General features: G+C 35.0%; 1 protein-coding gene across 5 annotated transcripts; it reads right to left on the bottom strand.

Annotated features, from left to right (window-relative positions):
• Nucleotides 1-1420: 1420 nt before the first annotated feature.
• On the bottom strand, nucleotides 1421-19387 carry LOC126714701 (GPI inositol-deacylase). 5 transcript variants are annotated; one of them, XM_050414968.1, is made up of 19 exons: nucleotides 19222-19387; nucleotides 18460-18804; nucleotides 17663-17911; nucleotides 16957-17147; nucleotides 16671-16842; nucleotides 15860-15997; nucleotides 15592-15784; nucleotides 13821-13966; nucleotides 13091-13267; nucleotides 12751-12861; nucleotides 11716-11835; nucleotides 11424-11580; nucleotides 10128-10291; nucleotides 9904-9990; nucleotides 7972-8300; nucleotides 6601-6682; nucleotides 6173-6312; nucleotides 3019-3292; nucleotides 1421-2245 (listed from the first exon to the last, which is right to left on the bottom strand). In XM_050414968.1, the coding sequence occupies exons 2-19, from the start codon at nucleotides 18748-18750 to the stop codon at nucleotides 1913-1915; spliced, it is 3354 nt and encodes a 1117-aa protein (XP_050270925.1). In that variant the 5' UTR covers nucleotides 18751-18804; nucleotides 19222-19387; the 3' UTR covers nucleotides 1421-1912. The 5 variants fall into 5 exon arrangements, with proteins under 5 accessions (XP_050270925.1, XP_050270928.1, XP_050270927.1 ...); XM_050414971.1 differs by having other exon boundaries at nucleotides 3019-3268; XM_050414970.1 differs by having other exon boundaries at nucleotides 11424-11577.
• Nucleotides 19388-25277: the final 5890 nt, after the last annotated feature.

Genomic DNA, 25277 nt, shown 5'->3' with positions numbered 1-25277 from the left:
AATAAACCTTGTTGAGGTAAATATTGACTTTTGAAGGCACCTCTCAAAAAATGGCATCTTGACTTCTTCCTCCATGTCCAATCTTGGACCGGCTATTTTTCCACAAATAAATCATACTATAATAATATAACTATTACAATGGTAGTATGGTACTTATCAAAGAATAAAAATAATTTTATAATGGACTGACTAAATAGAACTAAAAAAAAAATGATTGAACCAGACCATATGGGAGATGGGCTACTAGTAGATCAATCAATGCTTTGTATAATAAGCAAGTTAATCATGGCTTTTAAGTGGAGTTGTGGTATGTTTTTGTGTTAAAATCTCTTTCCCTCTTCCTAGTGTGTGTGTTTGTGTTTGTTTCTAAAAAAAAAAAAAAAAAAAAAAAAAAAAAAAAAAAAAAAAGAAGCGCAAGTTGATCAATTAAAGAAGTTTGGGCTGCAAGCAAGGCCTTAACAACCCTATCTATTACTTTCCATTGGCCTACACTTCTGTTAAAGCTACCATTTTGAGACACTCACTGCCTGAACTGAACTCGCTGGAAATGGCAACTAGAATGCTATGGCTTACCTTTGCCTCAATTTGCATGAAATTTGCAATGCTTGTGGCTTTGGGTATGTCTCAGTGTCTGACCCCTCTTGGACATATGTGCACTCAGACACACTGACTCCGACTTCATCTCCTAATACATGTACCGGAGGAGATGGTAGCTCTGCAGCTGCTGCTTTCTCTCCTCCTTTTCTGACCTTTGCCTATCTTTTTTGTGCTAGTTATTTAGAAGCAGCCTTTATTAGAATCAATGTGTCTGTGTTTGTGCTTTTGTTCTGTTTGGGTCTATAGGTGCATGGTTGAGATTAAATTTTCTTAGTTATTTCGTTGGTGAAAGTAAAACGTTTTTTTTTTATTAGCTCATTTCATGGGAGGAGTTAATGAAAGTAAATAATCTAGCATGTGATGAAGAAATTAGTTGATGTAATAAATATGATGTGAGGTTGGGAGAGTGTATGAAGACTACCTAAACCTCTGCATGCCTCTTTATAAATTGTAACCTAGTGAGACTAAGAATTTCCTTTCCCTCCCTTGCTTTTGTGTGAACACGAGTCTATATCTCACTATGAATCTGTGTGAGCCTACTAACTTCCAAAAAACTTAAAACGTGCCTCATTCACAAAGCAAGACAAAAGGGAGAGTGGCTAACGGCAATAGCTTCAGAAGTATGTTCAATAAATTTATCAATTTTCTAGCATAAGTTTTGTTGGGGTGTACACGCAGCCAATAATAGCGACAGCAGCGTAGTTGTCCACCTGTGACCAAGTGTTTTACTGATTTAAGTTTTACAGGTTGCCCTTTTGATTTACGCAAGAAATGTATCATTTTGCAGCCAATCAACAGATGCAAATAAAATTACAGTCGGATCTAAAACTTCAAAACCGATGAATTGCATTTTTCAAATAGATATGGCTTGTTTTTAAACATGAAATCCCAAACTAATGTCATTCTTCTCCGCAGAGTACTATTCACAAGCCAAAACCTCGTTCCCAATTGTAAGACAAGCTTTTTTTTTCTTTTTTTTTCCTTCATTTGATTTTCTAACAAGTTGCTCACAAATGTTTCGGGATATCACAAAAACGGCCCTAACACATGAAAAAGGGCCACGACTATAATCGCACAGATAAAATTTTGTTAATTTTTTTTACATCTTTCACCTGTAAAAAAATGCCACCTCCATGTGATGATTCTGATAGCAAAACTGTGGTTACTGGAGTGCTCTCAGCAGCTCCTCATTCAGTATGGACACATCACTACTGTCACTCAATCAGCATAGATGCAGGACCTTCTGAGGATTGGGCTGCCAAGTTACCAAAAAATGATCTGACTGCCTAGTAAATTTGTGTAGGTAGAAAGCTCTCTAATGTCTGTGCGAATGTTTTCGGCTCACCATATAGACCTCTCCCTTCTCGATGTTCCTTCTGTGTACAATTCTCAAAGCAAAGGAAATGATGCCAATAGCGGCCATGATATAAAACACTCTGTCTGGAACCAAGGCCAGGCCACACAGAAAGGAATAGTATCCGGCAACCAGATAGATAAAGTCAAGTCTCACTTCTGTACTTCGGATGCTAGGGAAAGAGAACAAGAAGCAATTAAACTCTGGCTTTGTAAGGCAAATTCCATGAAGGATGACACCAGTGCAAAGAGCTGTATCCAGGAACCAAGGAAAGCTTTGACCCATCCCCATTCTCTGCAACCAGGACAAATGCCTAGTTAAGGCTAGCCAGAAGCTCAAGTTTTATATATATATATATATATATATATTAAATGAATTTTCTTCTGTAGCTCAAAGCAACATCACACCTTGGTAACTAAGTAGAAGGTTTTAATTCTAATATAGCTAGGAATTCACATGCAATATTTATCCAAGAGAAAAGCACCCATTTTATTATTATATTGTCTGTATGAAAGAATTTGTGTGATATACATCGATCATCATGTCTATTATGACCCAAAATCAAGTTACACATTTTATTACTACATTGTCTGTATGACAGAATTTGTGTGATATACATGGATCATCATGTCTATTATGACGCAATATCAAGTTAGGTCTTATAAATCAAGATTAAGAATGATAAGACACATTCACAAATGAATTTGATTGCATGTTGACAGAAAACTAAACCTATCAGAGATTGTTAAGTTTTCAAACAAAACAGAAAAGAATAAATATATCAAGATTTTTGGTCACTGCTTGCGTACTTGGGAGGCAGCCTTTAGTGTCCTATTAAATATGTGTGTGCGCGCGTGCACGTATATACATATGCATGTATATATGCATGCATGCATGCATGTGTGGTTATTTGCAGTTTGTTTTAGATGCATTCTGACATTTACATACATTTTCAAAAAACTGTTTGAAACTACAATGTACTTATAGAAGTGATGATAATGGCTCAAGTTTCATAACAATAAACCATGGCAATCACATGCTAGACAAGGAAATGGATCATCTTATACCTGCAAACAAGCCGCAAGTGAGGGAACAAACATTAGTGCTGCAACAAGATGCAAAATCAACAAGCCATGCCGGTGATGAAAGATCTCCAATTGTGTGTCACCAAAGCTTTTTGAAGAGTCTGGACTATTGGAACTGTTCTCTTCCAAAGGCAATCTCTGGTTGGATCTTCCATCAGATTTGGATGTAAACTGCCGAGACCCATCATTGCCTTTATTCTTATAATCAAATAATTCCTTTCTCCGTGCATGACTGCGAAAGGAAGCCGTCAAAAAACTGTTACAAAAACATCAAGCAACACTTAGGGTCATCATAGTAACAGGCAAAGATGCACATGAAAATTTCAATATTATCTTACAACAATACATACACAAGGTTTGATTATAGACTTTGGCAACCTATATGCAGTAAGCAATAAAATTTATACATTTCAACTGTTAAAGTCAATGCTTCCACGAATCCCTATATATTCATCAGACTTTTATAATTTGACTTAAGTATAAATTTGGCCAAAATAAAAAACAAAGGAATAAAAGGACATGATAGGATCCACTGATGACTCAAGTCAGAAAACAAGCCCTTATGTGCACATTCCCCATCAGGATCCATCCTATTCAACATTTCCTTGTGGTTGTAAAATATTACTGTCACTACACTAATGCCAAATTGACCGATGACCATCAAATACCATTTAAAAATCAATAATGCTACTAGGAAGAGAACCAATGACCATATATTAATGCCTGATTCAGTATTCACATGACTCTTTGTGTATGCTTCATGCTGCTACATGTGCAAGCAGTTTTCCACCATTTCAAGGTTTTTGAAAACTACTCTTATTTTTATTTTGAGCTAGTTCTCATTAGACATATTAAGTTTTATGTATCCTGTGCACTAGGGATCAGCCTCTTTTCCAGTTGCGTCATAATTTCCCCAACAGTCAAACAGATTATGGGAACAAGTTTTTCCCTTTACATTTCCGGTATCTTGCACATCATATCAAAATTTCCTAGCCAGGTCGGGCCCAAATCCCATTCATATTCAATGCAGCATTTGGAGGAGAGAAGCTAATGCATTTTTAATCAAATGACTCATATAGGCAAAGTTTTTAAAATTTTAAGTTTAACCTCTTTTTTTTTTTTTTTTTTTTTTTTTTTTTTGATAAGTAAGAAGAGAATATTATTAATAAAAAGTAGCAAAAAAAAAAAAAAAACACAAAGGGTTCACGGTAGTGAACAAAGGAAAAAGAACTAAAAAGACAGGAGCAGCCCCTAATCTATTCTAATAGATGAAAGAAAATCCAAAAGGGTAGAACAATCCGAATAACCCCAACATCTAGACCAATCAAAGAGTGTCCACTGACATAACTCTAATAACTGAACCACAGTTTTCTCCTCATCCTCAGAAGACCGCCGATTCCATTCAGCCCAAATAGTCCACATTAAACAACCTGGAACCAAATCCCAAATATCAGAGCTATGCTTCCCAAGCCAATGATACTAGCAAAATAATAAGTCCACAACTGAACCTAGCATGACCCATTCGATCCCAAACAACCGAAGCATATACATCCACAAAGAATGAGCTATCGGACAGAACAGTAAGAGGTGGTTCACAGATTCCACGTTGCTACAGCACAAACAACAACGATTTGCCAAAAGGTGACCACGAAGCATAAGATTATCCAAAGTTAGAATCTGCCCATGGGCTGCAGTCCACATAAAAAAAGCCACCCTTTTAGGAACCTTAACTTTCCAAATTCCTATCCAAGGGAAGGTGGAAGGATTTGCATTTCGAATCTTATGATAAAAGGACCGAGTATCGAACTTCCCACTGCCATTAAGGTCCCAACAAAGTCTATCACACCCTCCACCCCTAGGAAGTTGGGTTTGGATGAAATGAAGCAAGAAGTAGGAATCCGCCAACTCCCAATCATTGAATTCCCTCTGAAATCTTAAACTCCACACTCTGTCATTATCACCCACTGAAGGGCTTAACACCTCAGAGATCCTAGCCTCCTTATTAGCTGAACACAAAAATAACCGAGGATAAAGAATTTTGAGAGGAACATCCCCAGTCCACTTATCATGCCAAAACAGAATACGAGCACCATCCCCTACCACGAAAGAGAAATGCTTTGCGAAAGTTTCCCACCCTTCGCTAATGCTCCGCCATAACCCACAACCATGAGTCCTGCTACAAGCTCTAGTGCACCAACTCCCTTTTCCTTCCCCATATTTCATGGCAATGACCCTACGCCACAGATGCGAGGTTTCATGGCCATACCTCCAAAGCCATTTCCCTAATAGGGCCTGATTAAAAGTCGCCAACTTCCGAATTCCCAAACCACCCAACTCACGTGGTAAGCAAACCTTTTCCTAAGCCACCAATGGATATTTGAAACACTCAACTGAAGAACCCCACAAGAAGTTCCTTTGAATGCATTCCAATCTGGTTGCCACAGCTTTAGGGATAGTAAAAAGGGAAAGGTAATAAGTCGGAAGGCTTGAAAGGGTACTCTTCAGCAAGGTAAGTCTACCACCCTTTGACAAATAAAGCCGCTTCCAGCCTGAAAGCTTCTTATCCATCCTCTCAAGGATCGGATTCCAAATAGAGGCTGTTTTGTACAAAGAACCCAATGGCATACCCAAGTGAGTTTAATTCAGGGTTTTCATGTGGGTCCTGCTAATTCGACTGGTATCCGTGTTTCTCACCTTCTTTTTGCTGATGATACCATTCTTTTCTGTGATGCCTCTATTTATGCTCACATATCATACTTTTTTGGGTTCAATGGGGTCCATTGGGTCCATTGGCATACCCTGAATTAAAATTTCAAGCCGCTTCCAACCTTTTTTATTTTCTTTTTACCGTGTGATCACTTTTTAGGTAAGTTAGAGGTATTAGACTCACTTGCCAAGGCATTGAAATTTTATTGATATGTGAGCATAAAATATTATTTGTTTGATATTTCTTACAGATACATTTGCCACTCTTTTGGCAAGCAATATTTCCTTTAATAAAAATTAAAGCAAAGGCAGAAAAGGTAGCGCCTAGCATATTGTTATGCAAATCCATGAATAGGCCACAAATTTATTTCCTTGATTTATCCAAACATCATAAGAACAATCAAGAAATGAGTTTAAACTTGAACCATACCAGCACAGCATACTGTGACAGCACAGAGAGTGAGAGAAGAGAAGTACAAATAATCCCAATGCTGGATGAACCAAGAATACCAAGATAATTGCAGCTAGAGCTGTAACAAGTGACGGATTGCCCTGTAGAACCCTTACTACCTGTTTCATGATTGGATTAGATCAAAAGGAAAAATCCAACATGCAATGAGTTTTAGCTTGGCTGACACTAAAAATATAACATGTCAACATTTGCCCACTAAAATAGAAGGAAATAAAACACACAAAAAAATAAAAATAAATAAAAAAATATGGATAAATTTTTTTCTTTCCCACTTGTTTCAGCATGGCAGCAGAAATGAACATAACATGATAGTACACAAGAAATTTCAGTCCTCTAGTGCATAACCAATTTCTAATTGCACATTTGTATAAGAAATTAAGGTTTACCTTTAATGAGAAAAAGCTGGAGGACAGATTAATAAACCAGCGAACACATGCAAAATTAACTTTTCCTTCCCACACTTCCCACCTGCAAAACATTAATACCTACCATTCAGTATACAAAGTGGTATTCCTAGCAGCCAGATGAATAGCTCATGTACAAATAAATAAGATACAATGTAAAGCTGTTCAGAGAAAATATACATTTTTATGTGGCATTCCCATGAATAAAAGTGACACAGTTAAGGACGTAGAGTGAAATAGAGTATAAAAGTTTATTACAAAATTTAAATTTGAAAAAAAAAAAAAAAAGAGTTAATTTTAAAGATGACATTCAGCATTTTAGCCATTCAATAATAAAAGGGATTTCTAAATTATCTCTAATAAAACCATGATGGCATGATTCTAATCACTAAGGACTAAGGAGATAATGCAGAAACCATGTTGCAATAAGCCAATAACTGAGCAAACCAAAAGTTTCCAAAAACAGTTTAGAGATTCTCCTCTTCTTTTTTTTCTTTTTTTTGGGAGGGCAGGGTGGGGGGGGAAGGTAGTTTTGAAAATATCTATTACTCCCTCCGTCCCAATTTGTTTGTCCTCTATTCCATTTTAGGATGTCTCAAAATATTGTCCTGTTTCTAAAAGTAAAACTCATTAATTTACTAATATTCCTATTATACCCATACTTTATTTTCAAAACTATTTGAAAAGAAAACTAACAAATATTTAAAAAAATCAATCTAATTGGGGCAACTTTTTAGTTGCCTCATTAAGAATAACTCTTTTTTTTTTTTAAGTTGATAAATTTATTTAAGGGTAATTTTGTAAACTTATACATTTTTATAAGACAGACAAGACAATAAATTATGTTCTCTTAAAAAGTTTGACTTTTCAAACAGGACAAACAAATTGGGACGGAAGGAGTATGTTAAATTTCTAATTTGGTCCTCTAACTTTAGGGTAAAGTTTACTTTGGTCCAATAATGGTGTCGATTTAATCCCCCAACTTTCAAATCAAGTCAATTTTATCTTTGGATCTCCTCTTCGTTTCAATTTTAACAAAATTTGTTGATGTGATAAATGGAACATAAATTAAAAGTTATTATGGAAAGTGTAAAATTTTCAAAATCAACTCAATTCAACTATTAAATCTGTTAAAATTTAAATAAAGAGAAGACCCAAGGATGACATTGACTTGATTTTGAAAATTCAGGGATTAAATCGTCACAATTAATCATTAAGGAACCAAATTGAACTTTGTCTAATAGTTAGAGGAATAAATTAGTCGTTTAACCTTTCTATTATTTAAAGTGATGAACACATTATCTCACATCTAGTTGCATTATATAACATGATCGGTAGAAAGATCCTACTAACCTTGTCTTAATAAAAATATGTACAATGGCAGCCACATAGAAGACCAATTGGGACACCAAAACGAGGATGATAATGGACCCATTTGCAAATAAATAACAAATCACTGAGACGATGATGAAGCTAGCTAATGGAGGAAATGGTTGGGACATCAAAAAGGACAGGAACAAAGAGACTAAAATTGGGACGATGGCAAGGAGAAAAAATGGCAATGGCATTCTCAAATTGGTTTCCACAGCTGTTACCATTGATGGCATGGGTAGATCAAGATCCCAAGCCCGTGCTTGTCGCATCAGAGCAAATAAGATTACAGCAATGGAGAAACCAATTATCTGCATGAATATAATTCAGTAACATGATAACTATAATTGGATACAATCATATGAAGCATAAACATCCACAAATTCTAATTCAAAAAAGAAACAGCAAACCAGACATAAGAAGGAAAGGGGAAAAAGAGAGATATAAAAGCCATATTAACAAGCATATACCATCTATCATGGAAATTCAATAATGGATTACGTCGGACCGTGAGCTATGCTATTCCACCTCAAAATTAATTGGTGATGTGAAAAACACACTCAAATCTTTTATGGCATTCAACATCACACCCCGTGAGCCTGTTTTTAGAGGGGTTATAGGGAGTCGAATTGTGGTCTCTCCAACAATCCCTCTCTCACAATGACACCCCCATGAATTGAACTCATGACCTTGGCTCTAATACCATTTGTCGGACCATGAGCTATACCATTCCACCTCAAAACCAACTGGTGATGAGGAAGACACAATCAAATTTTTTTTATGGCATTCGATTTCACGCCTTGCAAGTCTATTTTTAGAGTAGTTGTAGGGAGTCGAATTGTGGTCCCTCCAACAGATTATAATACATTTTTATATTATATGATATAACAAATCATTAGTTGTTTCTCCTGTTGGTCCAAGCTAGAAACAATCACCACACAGATTCACAAACCTTAACATATAACATGTATCAATGTATCTTAGTTCACTTATCTTGATTAATAAAAGGACTTGGGTAGAAAGAAGAATATGCATCTAGGCATTATATTGCCCTTGGGCTATGAATTCAGGGCAGTTCATAATGGTGAACTACATTCAGAAAAAGTATTAGTTGCCTCCTGTCAAGCCCTCTATTGAAAGCAATAAATTTGAGAGACCATAAATACAAGTGTATATAAACCAAGTTTTGGGTTGATTGGCTTCTGATATGCATCTGAATTAAACATTCAATTTACCCTTCATTATTGCCAAACCCAATCAAGTTAGTTGTTTGGACATCACTGTCTGGAAATTCCTCTATAAAAAGAAAAGTCTTCCACATCGTAAGTTGTGTGTGTTTCCCAAGGGTTTCATCCACAATCACTACAGTTGGACATTTATAGTTTTCTTGGAATCTTTAGATGATTCTTCTATTTTTTAATAGATTTTTTAATAAGCAATGTATTTTATTGCAAAAGAACTACCTACTGCATGGAAAATATCTTCCCATAGATTGTTGCAGTTAGATATTCAAATAGTTCATTGTCAAAACTCTATAAAGGAATTATAATCACAAAATTATAATGAAGTATATAGGGTAACACGGCTACTGGAAATTCTTCTTACCTACCAGTCTGTTCCATATTATCTAAATGGCAGAGTTTGCCTTTGTGTGGTTATGTCGGGTAAATCCATCCCCTTTCTTTATATTCATAATTAATTTTCATAAGAATTATTCAGCCAGAGCTTAATTCAAGCCAGAACTGGAAAATAATCTAAGAAACCATAAAGGTGAACATAAAGATAAGACACCAAAGTAATCAGATAAGAGTATGATGTTTTCTAAATGAGCATTAAAACATAAAAATCACAGTAGGCAAATGTCATGCAGAAAATTAAAACATACATCCACAAGAACACTGTCAAAACTATCACCTGTGGACCATACAAAAGCAAAAATCTGCCGGCAGCTGCAGTGGCAGAGACAGCAATGCTTGTTTTATACGAACAATGTGGGTCTACCTGCAGAGCAGCAGACCAATGCAAAAGAAAAAACCTTTGATTATTAATTATGAATTATGAAAACAAACTATAGTCGGCTACCGTTTCATACCAATATCATATTAAGTGACAAGAAACTTATTTAGATGACCTCATACCAGCAACAAAACCGTGGTTTTGTCAGAACCCATAGTTGAAGTCCAAAGTGCCGGTGAGGAGTCGACTACAATTTTCTTACTGTACATATTCGGAAATATATGAAGACCAGATGTTTCATCCCACACAAGTGCTACAGGGGGGAAACAGCGTAGTTTACAAAGCCCTGCAATAAAGGGCTCACTCATAAAAATTGTTGGTCAACATAGCCAAATTATAGTCAAATTCATCAAATAATGGAAAAACCAAACAGAAACGGCCTTAAATTTAGGACCTTTAATCAAGGGTCAAACTTCTATGAGGTTGGACTACAGTCTCTCAAGAAGTAGAAACAACATAGATGTTAGTTTCAAAGCTAAAATACCACAAATAAGTCTACAAAGTTTTACCCAGGTTAAAGCCTCAAGCACTCTGGAAATGGAATAATGAGTTTTAAAAGAAGTTTAAACCCAGGATATGTAGGGACCTCCCCCAAACAGAAACTAGTCAGGCACCTTTTATGCGGAATACTCAAGTCGACCTCCTCCAATAACTTTTTTTGACAATTGCGAAGATTAATCACCTTTACTCTTTTGAACACGTAGATGATATTTAAGTCTATCAGTTAAGGTTTTCTTAGCCTACCACCAACTTAAGTGTATAATGTATTTTATCTAAAAATTTCTGTATATCAAATAATTCTTTCATTATTTTACTCTCTATTGTCTTCCACAATACGAACTAATTCAATCACAAAATGCCACACACATATTTGCACACATACAAATGAGACAATGAAATATTGCACAGGAAAAAGTTGTCATGGTAAATTAATGTAAAGCTCTTCAGAACCCTAACAGATTGTTTGTGGTGCAATGGCATTCCTCATATTTATTTCTTCACTAGAAAATTCATAAAAAATAAATGTATTGTGCTTGATGCGTGGTTCAACTTTCAGAAACCAGGACATACAGTGAACACAATCAAACAGTCACTTTATGCACTGTTCAACTTTCAGAAACAACTATCTAACATCTGGCATTAAAAACATCTTACCATCACACTGAAAAGAGATTTGGCAATGCTTATCTATACATAATCAATGTAAACATAACAAAGTAAATGTGTGAACCTTCAAATAAAGGATTCAGCAATCCATGAACATTAGCAAACCTTAGAATGAGGTCAATAAAGTTCCATATAGTTCACATCCACACAAGCACACCCAAGAAAATCAAACTATTACAGCAGAATCATAAAAACAGAAGGAAAAATAGAATTTTAAACTGAGTATTGAAACACGGATATATATTCCTTACTGCTGCTTTCTACATCTGCAGCCTCATCTTGAAGCCCAGAATTTTTAATTCCACAGCCTGCAGTTTCCAAAGACAAAGTAGCAGGTAGAAGGCCTAAGCTAATGGTGAAAGACAGATTGAGAACAAGAGGGTGATCCTCCTTCACAAGCATATCCTGCTTCACATTAAAATTTTGAAACAGTGAAAATTCAGTCAGCTAAGTTAATGGAACTGAATATAAAGCAAGGAAAGATATATTTTCTAAGATTTCAGATTCCCAGAAGTAATTAAGCTGCTTCATGAAGATAATAACCTTCTGAGAATAGATAGATTGAAGCATCAACAAGGGAGGTAACTCTATCTTTCCTTCCTCTGGATTAAAGAACTGCCCAACTGCCATGGATGCTGCTGGTGGAGGTCTGCCTGAGACAGTCTGCATACCAAATTGTCATCACACATTTCACTCAGACTACTTTATAGTATCATATCCAACAACAAAGCACCATTACTACAGAAACAATCCGTACCAGCTTCGGACAAGTTTAAATTTATGTTGAAAAAGATAAAAGTGCTCCATTCTCTCAACTGATTATTTTATTTATAAGAAAATGACGAATTCTCAACAAAAAAAAGATGTTAATCAATAATGTTGAAGATCAAATGGTATGTGTTCAAGTGGATTGAGAATGAACAAATCCAGCACTGCAACAAATAAAAATTATTTAAGATGAGGCAAGAATAGACATTCCTAGCATACTGGAGAAAACAATGCTTTATTGCAACATATGAGAACATGGTAAAGTCGTAAGAAAATACAACCACATTTTTTCTTAGAACACGAAAGCATTCCATCATTAAGGAGCTTATCACAGCCATGTGCCAAAATGGTCCTTGAATTTAGAAGTTCCCAGAAAATAATTTCATTATATTCTTTTTATTTTGAATGGTAAGGTCTATATACACCCAATGGGCCTTAAACCCACAACAAAAATAACATTCACTGTAGATTCAAGACAGAAAAGGCAAAGTTAATAATTTTTAAAGTTTGACGCATACCCATCATTTTGTAAAGAGGCATTTAGCTTTTCCTATGTTTATTTACACTTTCATTACTGAAAAATAAAAGGTAAAAGTCATTAACAATGTGAAAAGCAAAGGCATTGCATGGATTTTTTTATTGATGCTCAGGAAAAGGCATCCATGAGATGAAAATAAGTATCAAATAGACAAGTTGGCCAAAAAAAAGTATCAAACAGGCAGAAGAAATTTAGAATTACTTCTCCAATGCAGTACACGTGATGCGATCGAAAGAGAAAATCTTAATAAAAAGAATGAAGGCCAATAATACCGGGCGGGGTGCAACTGAGATGGTCAGAAATCTGAATCCATGCATATCCTCTGGCCCCAACCGAAAGACAGCCGATGGAGGAGGTTGCTCAGTCTGACTCCCAGGTTCAATCTGATAAACATAAGCAGGTTTGGAAACATGAGTATGCCAATCACATCAGAAGAATAAATCTATCAGTCCAATCAGCCCATGATGGCAACAAATGTTAAACCTCCCACTTTGTAAAGTACATGTTTCACCCAGACTAGACATAAAATCCACTTCAAGTTGGGAAGAGGCACATGTTATAAAAACATGACTGTGAGTCCTAAAAAATCATCATGAACACAACAGTTAGTACCTGTGTTGGTGCAGGTCCTGATGGAATAGGCACCATTTTTGAAGTCACCTCGAGAACCCTACTACTCAGAGGCAAGCTTGAAGTTGATAATCCCTTTTCAGGCCATAGATGAAGTCTAACCCCAGAACAAGGAGCAAGGTTTGTCACGAATATGAAGTGGCTTTTCCCATTAGACCCCTGCATCACACAGATGAACTATTAGCAACTTTTGGCTTAGGAATGCAAAGAAACAAAATAATGAATGATACTACAAACATGATTAAATATAAGAAGATAAAAATTATCTTTAAACGCAGCGACTAAAAAAGATAATTCAGCTCAGTTATTAAATCCTCCAAACAGTCAATTTTAACAAGGGACAGTTTTGACCTTCTATATAACTTTTTTTCCCCCAGGTTAACAACATAGCACAAAAGTTTATTGTGGGGGGGATTACCTTGGAAGCATGAATCATGAAAAGGGTGTCAATTTTTTTTTTTTTTTTTTTAAAAAAAATTGGTAAGTTACACACGCATTGAGTGGGCTCTGAACTTAGAACCTCATCCTCCATCAACTCTTGTTGAAAGAGGAAGTGCCATTTGGGCCAAAGCTCATTAGCATGAAGAGGGGGACAGTTAAAATTGAACTCCAAAAAATCAGGTCTCTAATGAATGAATTACAGGGAAAAAAATAAAAACAGTGAATTAATATTTATTTTATGACAGTAGATTAATGCTCTGGAGAAGCTGACCAGTTTCTGTATGTCCAACCATCGCCTCCGACCATCCATTGCTAAAACAGTGACAGTGGTTGTCTGGATATATATATCCCTCTCAAAGCCATCATCACCCCAATAAACGTTTCTGGGACATGCTGTTGATGCATGCACCAGAGATCCTGCAAGTATTTAACCCATAAGATTTTGCAATTGATTTGTATTTCATAAACATTTTTTTTTTTTTTTTTTTTTTTTTTTTTTTTTTTTTTTTTTTTTGTGAACAAAATTTTATATTAATACAATGTAACTTTGACTGTTCTATCTTATGCATGCTATGGAACTTAAGGCTATTTTTGGTTTGAGGGAATGGGGAAGAAAAGGAGAGAAAAGGAGAGAAAGGAAATAAATTCCTTTGTTTGGTAGGATGGATTGGTTGAAGGAAAGGAAAATGGGGATCCATTTTCCTCCATGGCCCACCATATTCTTTCCTGGCAAATTGGGAGAAAAAGGAGAGAGTTTTGATGGTGGGACCCACCAATATATTTCCTTCCATTTCTCCCATACAAACCAAACAAGTGAAAGGAAAAATTGTATCTTTTCTCTTCCCTTCCCTCTCCCTTGTTTTTGCCAAACACAGTATAAGTTTTAACAAATGGTTATACATCACAAAAAGCATATCTTATATTGGGGAAGAACAAAAAAGTAATTATTTGATAGTAACAACAGGTTACATCAAAACTCTTTAAGCTGCATGTAGAGCATAATTTCAAATCATTGTGGGTTTTCAACACAGAGAACTATATGCATATACTTTGTCAGCCACAAGTTTAATCACATGGGTCTATGCCAGAAGTTTAAATTATTCAAAATTGCATATGCCTTGTCTTTTTTTATTTTGGTAACAGGAACTGAACAATGTTAAGGTCTCTTTGTCCTTCAAAGCAGTATAGACAAGATATGGGACCAAATTTCATCATGCAATTAGAAAGCTTGAGATAATTGTCAACATGGTGCTACTCATAGTGTTAACTGAGCATCAACAAAAATTACTTATTCATGAGCCACCCATTAAAAATTCAAATTTGCTATTTTGGATAGGAAAAAGTTTAACAAAGGAGAAATATTAGAGGAAAAAAAGGGAAAAGAAAACACCATCAGAATAAGGATATATCAAAGGTGCTAGGTATTAATTCCCAATCTATACGAAGACTCTTGCCTACTATATGTGTGTGTGTGTGTGTGTGTGATGTGATTCAATTAAGCACTCAAACCGCTTCTATATGTTCTCAAAATGTCTGAATACAATAGCTAAACAAAACGAGATGCCCAAATGACATCCACAGAATCTCATTTGGCTAACTGATTTAATTACGGTAATTTTTTTTATAAGTAATGATAATTACTCGCAATAATAAACAAAAGGATTTCTCCAATTTCAATGTTTGATAGCTAATATCCATAAAATATGGGCAATACTGGATATATAAAGAATTTTCTATATCCTGGTTTTTGTCTCCACAAAATAAAAAATTAAATATTAAAAGATATTTTAGATATTCCTGAACAGCAGCATGGTATGATTTATAATGTTTGTGTAGATAACAAATAGTAACTTCAAGGAGGAGTTTTAATTCAACCATGTACTAGAAACCAGCGGCTTATTATTAAGAAAAAAACAAAAAAGCTAAAAGATATTTGTCTTTGTCATTTACTAAGTTATTGCTTTCTTCCTCACCCCCTATAGAATTACATAATATGAAGAAATGACCATGACACTTTTTTCATGACAGATGGAGTACAATACCAGCAGCATCTTTGACATCCTTAACCAGAACATGTTTCGACTCCTGAGATGCTAAGTGTGATTGCATCATCCAATTGAAGGTCTGTGGTATGCCACTACGAAGCATTCTTGTGAATATTGTTAGTCTCTTTTGAGTGTCAGGAAATGGTTGGCCTGTTCTGGAGTCTATCAAACTCAGAATAGTGTGGGACACCTATATAAGAACACAAACATTCAGGACCATATATAGAAATATTAAATTCGAATTCAAGAAGGGCGTTCTACCCACTTGGACAACTAGCTGATTACACCATAGAATAGCCTGATGTTCCATTGACAACCACACATTTTTCATGCCAGTACTACTGATCATAAAGCCATTGGTAGGAGGCACAATACCATCAAGGGATTCTAATTTCGTCCTCACCTAACAAAAAAAATGCAAAAAAGTTCAACTAACCAAGTTAAGTTAAATATAAAGCATTAATACAAAATGAAGTACAACAACAAAATCATAGCAAACTTGAGCATAAAATAAAAATATAAACCCACTCTTGCTGTCACCAAAGTCCATTGTTGATCTGAAATCTCATAATACATACCAAAAAACTTCAGCATGGACAACTCAATTAAATTAAAGTTTACTTCGTCCATCAACCAAATAAAATAAAATAAAAAAATAAAAAGAACAAACTTTCATTCATCATGTTACGTAAAGCATCCACGAGTATGAAAAACAAAAGGAGAAACTGAACTAGCAAGCAGCTACTTTAGAGTATTTAAGAAACAACTTCATGCCTAATCGACTTGCCACATCCTGCATTTCAAAAATTGTTTATACTCACCACTCTTCTATGAATTTGTGAAATCAATTTGCTCGACATTATGCCAACCAGAAGAGACCAAAGAGTTATAAGAACAAATTTATGTAAAACGTAGGACTGACTCTTACATGAAACATTAAGCCAAATCTTCATGAGATCCACATTAGACACAGTAAAATTCTGTGCCACACAAACATATAAAGCACCCTTTTTAGTTTAATCAAGCAAACATTCTTGCAGCCACCATATAAGCAAAAGATGCAAAGATACATGTACCTGATAATCATTATAACCACCAGAAACAGACACAACAACAACATGAGAGAGTATAGGATCAGACACATAATGTACTGTGTGACTAGTTTGGACTTCATATCCCTTTCTCCATTGCTGATTTACGTGTGCAAAATAGTGACCCAAGGAAGGCTGCAATGTCACAGGAGGTGATCTGAAAAAAATAGATGACCCTTTTAAAATTAAATCAATACACTATTTATAAAACCAAACCATTTTTTCTTCATTAGAATAAAATATAATAAAACATAGAAGCCATAAGACTCACTGGTGTGGACTTGAAAGCGTAAGAACAGTTGCAACTGCTGCCTTCCTCAAACGAGGATGGATAATAGCAGCTCTAGCAACAAAACCACCCATAGAGTGACCAACCAATATCACACTTTTTGGCAAATTCCCAGAGGTTGCAGCTCCTTCTTTTGCTCGAACATCATAAGATTCTTTGTACTGATCCAAAATCTGCAAGCATGGCCACACAATGGCTATTGATTCATCAAAAGACATGAACAAAAAACCCTGTATCCAGCAAACTAAATATATCTTCAAGCCTGTGTATTTAGTGAAACTTACAAGTAGCCCCCAATTGAGGACAAGATTCAACAAAATCACAAGTGCCAATAAGGTTTAATGTAATTGATGTTAAGTGTTAACATTGATGAGAAAATATGAGGAAGACAAATGAGAGTTTGGTCTGAAGCTGTGGAAAGAGGTTATAGTGGCCATTAAGAAGTATATATATCTTAGTTCGATTTAAGGTTTTCAAACCAATGATCTTAACATTGAGAAGTACTATGGCAAGGTTCCATGTCCTCCAACGTTGATATATGCATATTGTTAATCCAATTCCAAAGTTATACGCCTTTTATCTCTGTACTAACCAACAAAAAGGTCCAAGACCATTTAAATCTCAGTTGACCTCATTATTGCCACTTGAGAAAATCAAAAAATAAAAATAAAAATGGTGAAAGAAATACCCTGTGAATGGCATTTACAACATATTCTGTGTGCTCTTCGAGTATTCCACCATCCATTGCTGAATGTTCACCTTCAAGATCAACAGCAAACCAGTCCAGCCTGCTAGTATATTGGTTGGGTAGTTGAAATCCAGCTGAATCGAAATCTGCCCCTCCCTCTTCAGGAGTTAAGGAGGCTTCTTGATAAAATGTACGCTCAAGAGGGCCTCCTTGATAAGCCCTATCAGATTCTGCTGCCAAGGATCGTACCTGTAAATTGTAATGAGGACAAAACAACCAAAGGAATCATGTAAAGATAAACAATCTCAACAATAAAGGAACTCTAAATGAATCATAAATATTTGATACATTATATGTTTTTCTATCATATAAAGCATACTACTATTTCAAATATAATAAAATAATAATAAACTTGAATCTCAACAGAGGCTTAACCAAACATGCATTTTATCATACATTACTTATCAAAATTGCATACTACAATTTCATGATAAAATTGAAAAGCAGATTTTTTTTATACATAAAAGTTGAATTGCAGCCATATCCAACTACCTCATTTTCATGGCATTATAAAGATTCAAATTATGATTGAATTTGTCAACAAGACCATACTGAACGAGAAACTCAAGTATCTAGAAGGAATGCATTGAAACAATCACCATCTCCTAATGACTTTTTTTTTTTTAAGGTACGTTACATGTGCACCTAGTGGGTCTTGAACACGCGACCTCACCCTCCACCAAAGCATTTCAAGCACATTGTAATCAAATTCAAAGAGAAACTGAGAAGGACCTTGCCTGTTTGTAGCTACCACCATTGCCCGGAATAAAAAGTACGGGCACGCCGCTTAGCTTCTTGATGTGCTCCTTAAAATCTATCTTTCTCCATCCTTCATGGTACAAATACAAGGCATACTTTGCTGATGACACGCCTTCCGATGCTGAGATCGGAATATAGGTTGGATACATGTATGTCATGATACAACCATTCGAAACCGGTCTTAACAAGTCATACAATGCAGCAAGTCCAATCCATATCACTAGAGCAACAAGAGCCACCACTCTAAATTTTGCTTTGAAACCTTCCATTGTGAGAATCAACCTATCACTCCTCACTTCGCAGCAATTCGCATATCTCTCCGTCTACACGAAGAATTGAAATTTCTAAATGAAGATATCATAAATCTGAAAGCTTAACAATTACAATCCAAAACTAGAATTCACCATCTTGAGTAATTTATTTTCCTATTATGAAAAAACAAACACCAAGAATTTGCGTAAAATACACATCAGCGAAGCTTAGCAAAAGAATCTATAAATTTCCAAATTTGAAAAGCCGAATTCAAAAATTGCAACCAAGATTTTTGAGTTCAGATCGAATTTCTTTTAAAGGCAAAGAAATCTGTTCGATTAAAAATAATTTTTTTTGGGGTCAAAATTGAGAGTAATGAGAGTGAAATTGAAGTGAACAGTGAGAGAGTGAGTGTAATTTAGATTATAGCGAATGGATCTAAATCTTGAAGAAGATAAAGATGAAAGAGAATGTGAAAGGAATTTTACCTAATCGGAGAACCACTGTGAAGTTTGGCTGATTATAAAATTTAAAAATAAAAAATGCTGTGAGGTTGAAATGGTGGAGATGGATCAGCTACTGGGAGGTCTACTGAGTGTATTTTGGTCTTGAGAAAATAGAAAAAGAAAAGACGAAATAAAGAAATAGGGGTTGTATGGAAGAGAGGTTGGGTCAGTTTCGGTTCGGAGCGAAAAGATGGTTATTTCGTGCAAATTCTGGCTACACAGTTTTTTTTTTTTTTTTTTTTTAAACAAACACAAAAGAAAATGGATTTTAATTTCTAAAAGAGATAGCCATCACAAACTTCACTCAAAAGTGAAAAGATAGTCATCACAAACTTCACTTAAAAGTGATAATAATTTTTAAGTTATATTATACATAATATACTTTTTTAAACAACAATATAAGACAATTAGTATTAAAAAATATTGTAAAAATATGTGTAACTTAAAAAGTGCTTTAGAAATATAAGTTGTAGTGTTTAAGCATTGAGAACTATTGTCTAAACAACAGTACCAAACAAACCCTTACCTTTTTAAAAAAAAAAAACCAAACACACAAAAAAAAAAAAAAAAAAAAAAAAAAGTTGCAAAGCATTGTAGCGTAAAGTTGTAATTCTCACTAAAAAAGATTAATCAGACTACAAATTTTTAAAAGTTAAATTAATTTTTTTTTTTTAAATTCTTAATCCACGTGACGCGGGCCATGTTGCAAATCAATTAGATATAATTTATTATTCGATTTATAAACTTATTTTTTAATGATAATTTTAAATTATAAAAATTTTAACATTTTGATGATAACATAATAGTTCTTGGAAAATTTTAAAAACATGAAAGAATATGGATGAACATTAAACGATTATATGAATGCCACAATACGTTTGTTTTAAACTTTCTCCTTTCCAACCTTTTCAGTTGGCTCTTCTGCCAACACCAGAGGTCCAGAAGGCCCATATTCGAAGGCCCATTAGAATCATTAGATTAAAAAACATCTCAATGAAGCCTTAAAATATCAAAGGCGCATTACTCGTTTTCTAATAAGGCTGCATTTGTTTCGGTGGTAAAGGAAATTAGGAAAACGTTTTACACCCTTGAGGGTGTTTGGGTGCGCAAGGAAAATTGGGTCAAACGGAAAATAATTTCCGTTGACCGTAAAATATGCCCTCTGACCCTATAAAACCATTTCTGTTTGTATTTTACCTTCAAATCAATTCCGTCCCAGAAAAACAGAAGAGAGAGAGAAATAGCAAGAAAGAGAGATCGCACACCAGCACCGGCGAGCTCGCGCCACCTGAAGCACCACCATGATCGCACACCAGCACCGACTCGTCGCACACCAGCACCGACTCGTCGCACCCCAACACCGGCGAGATCGCACACCACCATGAGCTCCGATCCACATCCAAGCTACCTAGAGAAACATAACCCAATCCCCATTTCGACAAACCCGCACCCACCTTGCCCGATCCACACCCACCCGATCTTGCGCCGCCTAAAGCACCAGCAAGATCGCACCCATGCCCGATCTCTCTCTTCTCGACCTACCTCTCCCTTTCCCTCACTTGTCGATCACTCTCTCTTCCTCCTTCTCTCTGTTTGACCGAGTTTTTGAATTGTGGAAATGTTTTGTTCTAATTTTTGTTTGGTTTTGTTTTGATTTTTGTTTGTTTTAAGTTTATATATTGAAATTTTCTATTATAAAATTTGTTTGGTTGCTGAGAAAATGGGTAAGAAAATGTGAGAAACTAGTAGAAAAATAGCATTTTCAGAATGCAACCAAACACATGAAAACATTTTCTAGAACAATTTTCATAATGCAGCCAAACACTTGAAAATATTTTCCTTTCTCGAAAATATTTTACACCTGAAAATATTTTACACTCAGAAAATATTTTACATTCAACCAAACGCAACCTAAGTCACCGAACCCTGAAAATATCGAAGTTGACACGGCACACAACCCTGAAAATTTTATTGTAGATTAAAAAAAAAAAAGTAGCAATGGTTTTCGTATCAAAATTCCGTGTTCCTCCGAAATCAAGAAGAAGAAGAAAAAGGAAGGTTAAGGCATCAGCTTCACAATCATCATCTGTCGAACCTCACTAAAATTAACTTCTCTTTTTTGCAGCTTATAAGTTCTTGAATCTTAATTTGTATTATCATGAGCAATGTCTAATACATAATCTAGAAATGTTTTAACCTCAGTTTACCAACATACATAAAAATAAAAATCTAAATATTTAATCCTAAATGTTTAAAACCTAACATTATGTTTAATTGGTTGACACAATCTTTTTTATAAATAAACTCTTTAAATTTGGCCTCTATCAATTATGATAAGATTCACAAAATTTACTTTATGGAGTTCATTCAAACTTAATTTTGACTTATTATTATGCTTAAATTAATTTATCCATAATCATAGTTAATTATAGGTATATATATTCATATATTAACAAACGAATCTAAATATAAGAAAATTGAGCATAAATTTTAGTTATTTAAAAGTAAATTGAGAAAATAAAATAATTGTAAAAATATTGGAAGAGATGGATGAGACTAGCCATCTTTAAAATTAAAATTTAAAAAAAAAAAAAAAAAAAGTTGAAAGTCCTAGAAGCGTCTTCAGACGTACCGCTCCTATTCCCAACAATGTCATATCTCCTCCCTGTCAAGAAAATGCCTGAATAAGCTCATCAATGCAGATATGTCCCCCACCTTGCCTGACACCTATTCGCTAGCCCCAACATCCAGGATCTTTATTATTGATCTTATCCTGACACCCATTGCAAAGTTATCCGGAAGAAGATGTATATCCAGTCACGCCACTATGTTTCTCGATTGTTTTTAAAAAATTATATAGCAACCAATCATAAAGTGATTTATGTTTTTAATTTTATGTTTACATGTGACTTACAAGAATATGTTAATGTGTTAATAGGAAATTACAAAAACAAACAGAATTGGTTTTGTGAGCGAGATGAGGCTATTTTTTTTTTTTTTATATGAGGAGAGGGGGCAAGGCCAATTTAAAATATGTTGCATGAATTTTCTTTTTCGTTTTTCTTATTTCTTTTTGGCCCCCACCCCCAAGAAAAGAGAAACCATCACTTCTATTTGTCCGATGCCCCATGAATGGAAGACCTTACATTACATGTGTAACTAACTATTTTTTATGCCATAAAGCATCGTTCCAATTAAGTTGACGATTATTCTCTATGTTACAGGGATATATCTTTGAATGAAGATAATCGACAAGATGAATCAGTGCATCCTTAGAAGTAATTGGTAACGAAGGTAGAATCCTAGACACAAAGACTCATCAGACTAGTCACTAGTGGGAACTTGTGAAAGAAGCTTCTTCGAATCTCTTGGAATAGCTAGCTTTGAGAAATTGTTCTTTGCCCAACACTCTCAGCATGCTATTAAAGCCATTGGGTATAATAGTTTAGATTATTGGAATTCTTCGGTTAAAACACTGAGTTCCTTTAGGTTAATCTGAAAGTGTTTTCGTAGACCTCAAGAATGAAGGATTTAGTGATTTAGAAAGCTAATTGAATTTTGTATTAATATTTGTGTTCAAGCCAAAAAAAAAAAAAGAACAACCATTTTATCTATATGTATATCATGATCAGTAAAATTGTAAATTGATAAAAAGATTTAGTGTTGCAATAATCTGGCACGTTACCTTGTTTGCCTAGTGTTGACACATGTTAATGCACATTGTTTGGTCCTCAATTTTGTTATTAATAATTTTATAAGTGTTATAAATGTGAACAAGATTAGCCATTGGCCATCATAAGAAAAAATGTTATATAGAATTCTGCTCTTAGAACTTTTTAGACTGTCATTCAGGTTTGCCAATACTTTCTGTTGTGATGAATATGACATCCTATGAAGGAATTGTTTGGGGAATGAGATAACTTTTGTTTTTATAGATTTTATGCGCGTTGATACTGCTGTCAAATAGTTGGAGAATGAAACAGTTTGGATAATAGAAGAACACTAGACTCTTTTGTTTTGATATTAACCTAGCTAGACTAATGAGAGCAATGGGAGGATGCTAGAACTTTAACGTGGGTTTACTCTCCTTTTTTTTGTCTCATTTAGACTGTCAATCAATTTTTGGGTCAATAAAGAACTGGAACTTTAATGGGATTTTAGTATCTCACACCATCATCTATCAAGGTTTAGTATTTTATGTGTTGACTTTATGAAGCATATTTTATGACAGGCAGATTGCACTGGCAACAATGAAAATTGTACCTACATGCACTTCTCAATGTGGTATATCATATGTATAGTCTACAGAGTCAAGAGAAGCTTCACCTTAACACAGTGACTACCATGCCAACATGTGCAGCTGTGCCTGTCTGATGTTAAGAAAGTTAAAAAATTAGAAAAATTGATTAGCAGATTTTGTTTACAGAACATAATTAGTAGGCGTGTGTATATGAGAGAGTGAGAATTCCAAGAATAGGCTTATATGACATACTACATGTTAGGAAAGAAATCAGGGGTCCATTTTTTGATTTTAAACTAATTATGCAGATGACTCTTATGCAAACATTTACATTTTTGAACATGTCATACTTGATTGCAAAACCTTCTTGCAAGAACTCATCTTTTATATAATTAAGTAAATATACTTTGCAATTGGCATTCTATGTAAAACAAAAAACAAAAAAACTAAGACTTTGCATTGACGATACATGTCCAGATGATGACAATAAATGTAATAACAAGAGTGATAAGAAATGGCAGTATTGACAAGCAAATTTTATAACCACATCAATTTTCAAAGAAAGTGATTGGGGAAAAGAAAAAGACTAATAGCATCAATTCATAGTGAGACCACAGAACTTGTAGCAACATACCTACCTCAGAAACATTTCAGGCGCATTAACCACAAACATGGCCTCATAACTACACTGTCATCAGAAAAAGTTTGAGACCATTTTTGAATTAGTTAATACATTTGTCTTGATAAATTCCCTAAATGCGAAGGCCTAGCTTATTTATTGTCGAGTTGAAGTTTATACAGACAAAACAAGAGAAATAAATTATGTGGCTCAAAAGAAAATTTTACTTGGATACATTCAAAAAGCAGGAAACATTAAACATAACCGAGAAATGTATTACTGAGCCAAGATGCCATTAGGACGTTGAAATTGCAGTAATGCAATTCTCATGCCTGCCTCTATAAGAAAGTAGGATCCCAATATTGATTCCAAGCTATCCTCTATAAGAAAGTGGGAAATCCCAATATTGATTCCAAGCTATCTCCCCAGTTCTTATTATGCAATGACGGCCTCTATATCTGATTTACTTTTTTCTTCTTGTCGGATTATTTCTATTCTGGCCAAAGGTAGGGCAGAATAGATTGCAATAGCAGCTATGTGCCAAAGATGATCAAGCAGTTGATTAACACAAGGCACTGATGACCTGATAGGCCCAGAGCCATAGCCTAAAAGGTCACCATACGAACTCTTTCCCTCAAGTGCTTCCCGTATTGGGGGCATATAAGCCAAACTGGCTTCACTGCATTGTACATGACCAAGAAACAGAGGCACTTCCATCTCTTGTAAGAGAATCTTTTGTATCTTCACTTAAAGTTTATGCCTCGTATAGTTCCAGAGCCATCCAAGAAGTGGAGGAACCAGAAAGTGGAACTGCTTGATTAAAGCCCCGAGGACTCAATTTACAGTGCAATTGCATATTTATAATTGAAATGGGAATTCTCATCTCCCTCCCAAGTAGAAAGCATACAAGGAGAAAAGAATAATATTGTCGTAGTAGGAGAAGAGCATATAGAGCAAAACAAGGTGCACTAAGAAATATACATCCATTGCTCATAGGTAAAATCATACTACTTTGAAGTTCACTACTAATCTACCTCCCAAATCCTTATTATTAGCCTAGGTGGTGTCACTGCCTGCTTGCTTTGATTCTAAATGGAAAGTCTTTTTTATTCCGAATTTCCTAAGGTCCCATACAATGCTCACAAGGAAAAGGTGGAGAATTGGGATTGGACATATATG

This window comes from Quercus robur, chromosome 2 (genome assembly GCF_932294415.1).
Source record: "Quercus robur chromosome 2, dhQueRobu3.1, whole genome shotgun sequence".
Lineage (NCBI taxonomy): Eukaryota > Viridiplantae > Streptophyta > Magnoliopsida > Fagales > Fagaceae > Quercus > Quercus robur.
The sequence above is the reverse complement of the archived record's forward strand: the minus strand, read 5'-3'. Positions and strand labels throughout refer to the sequence as shown.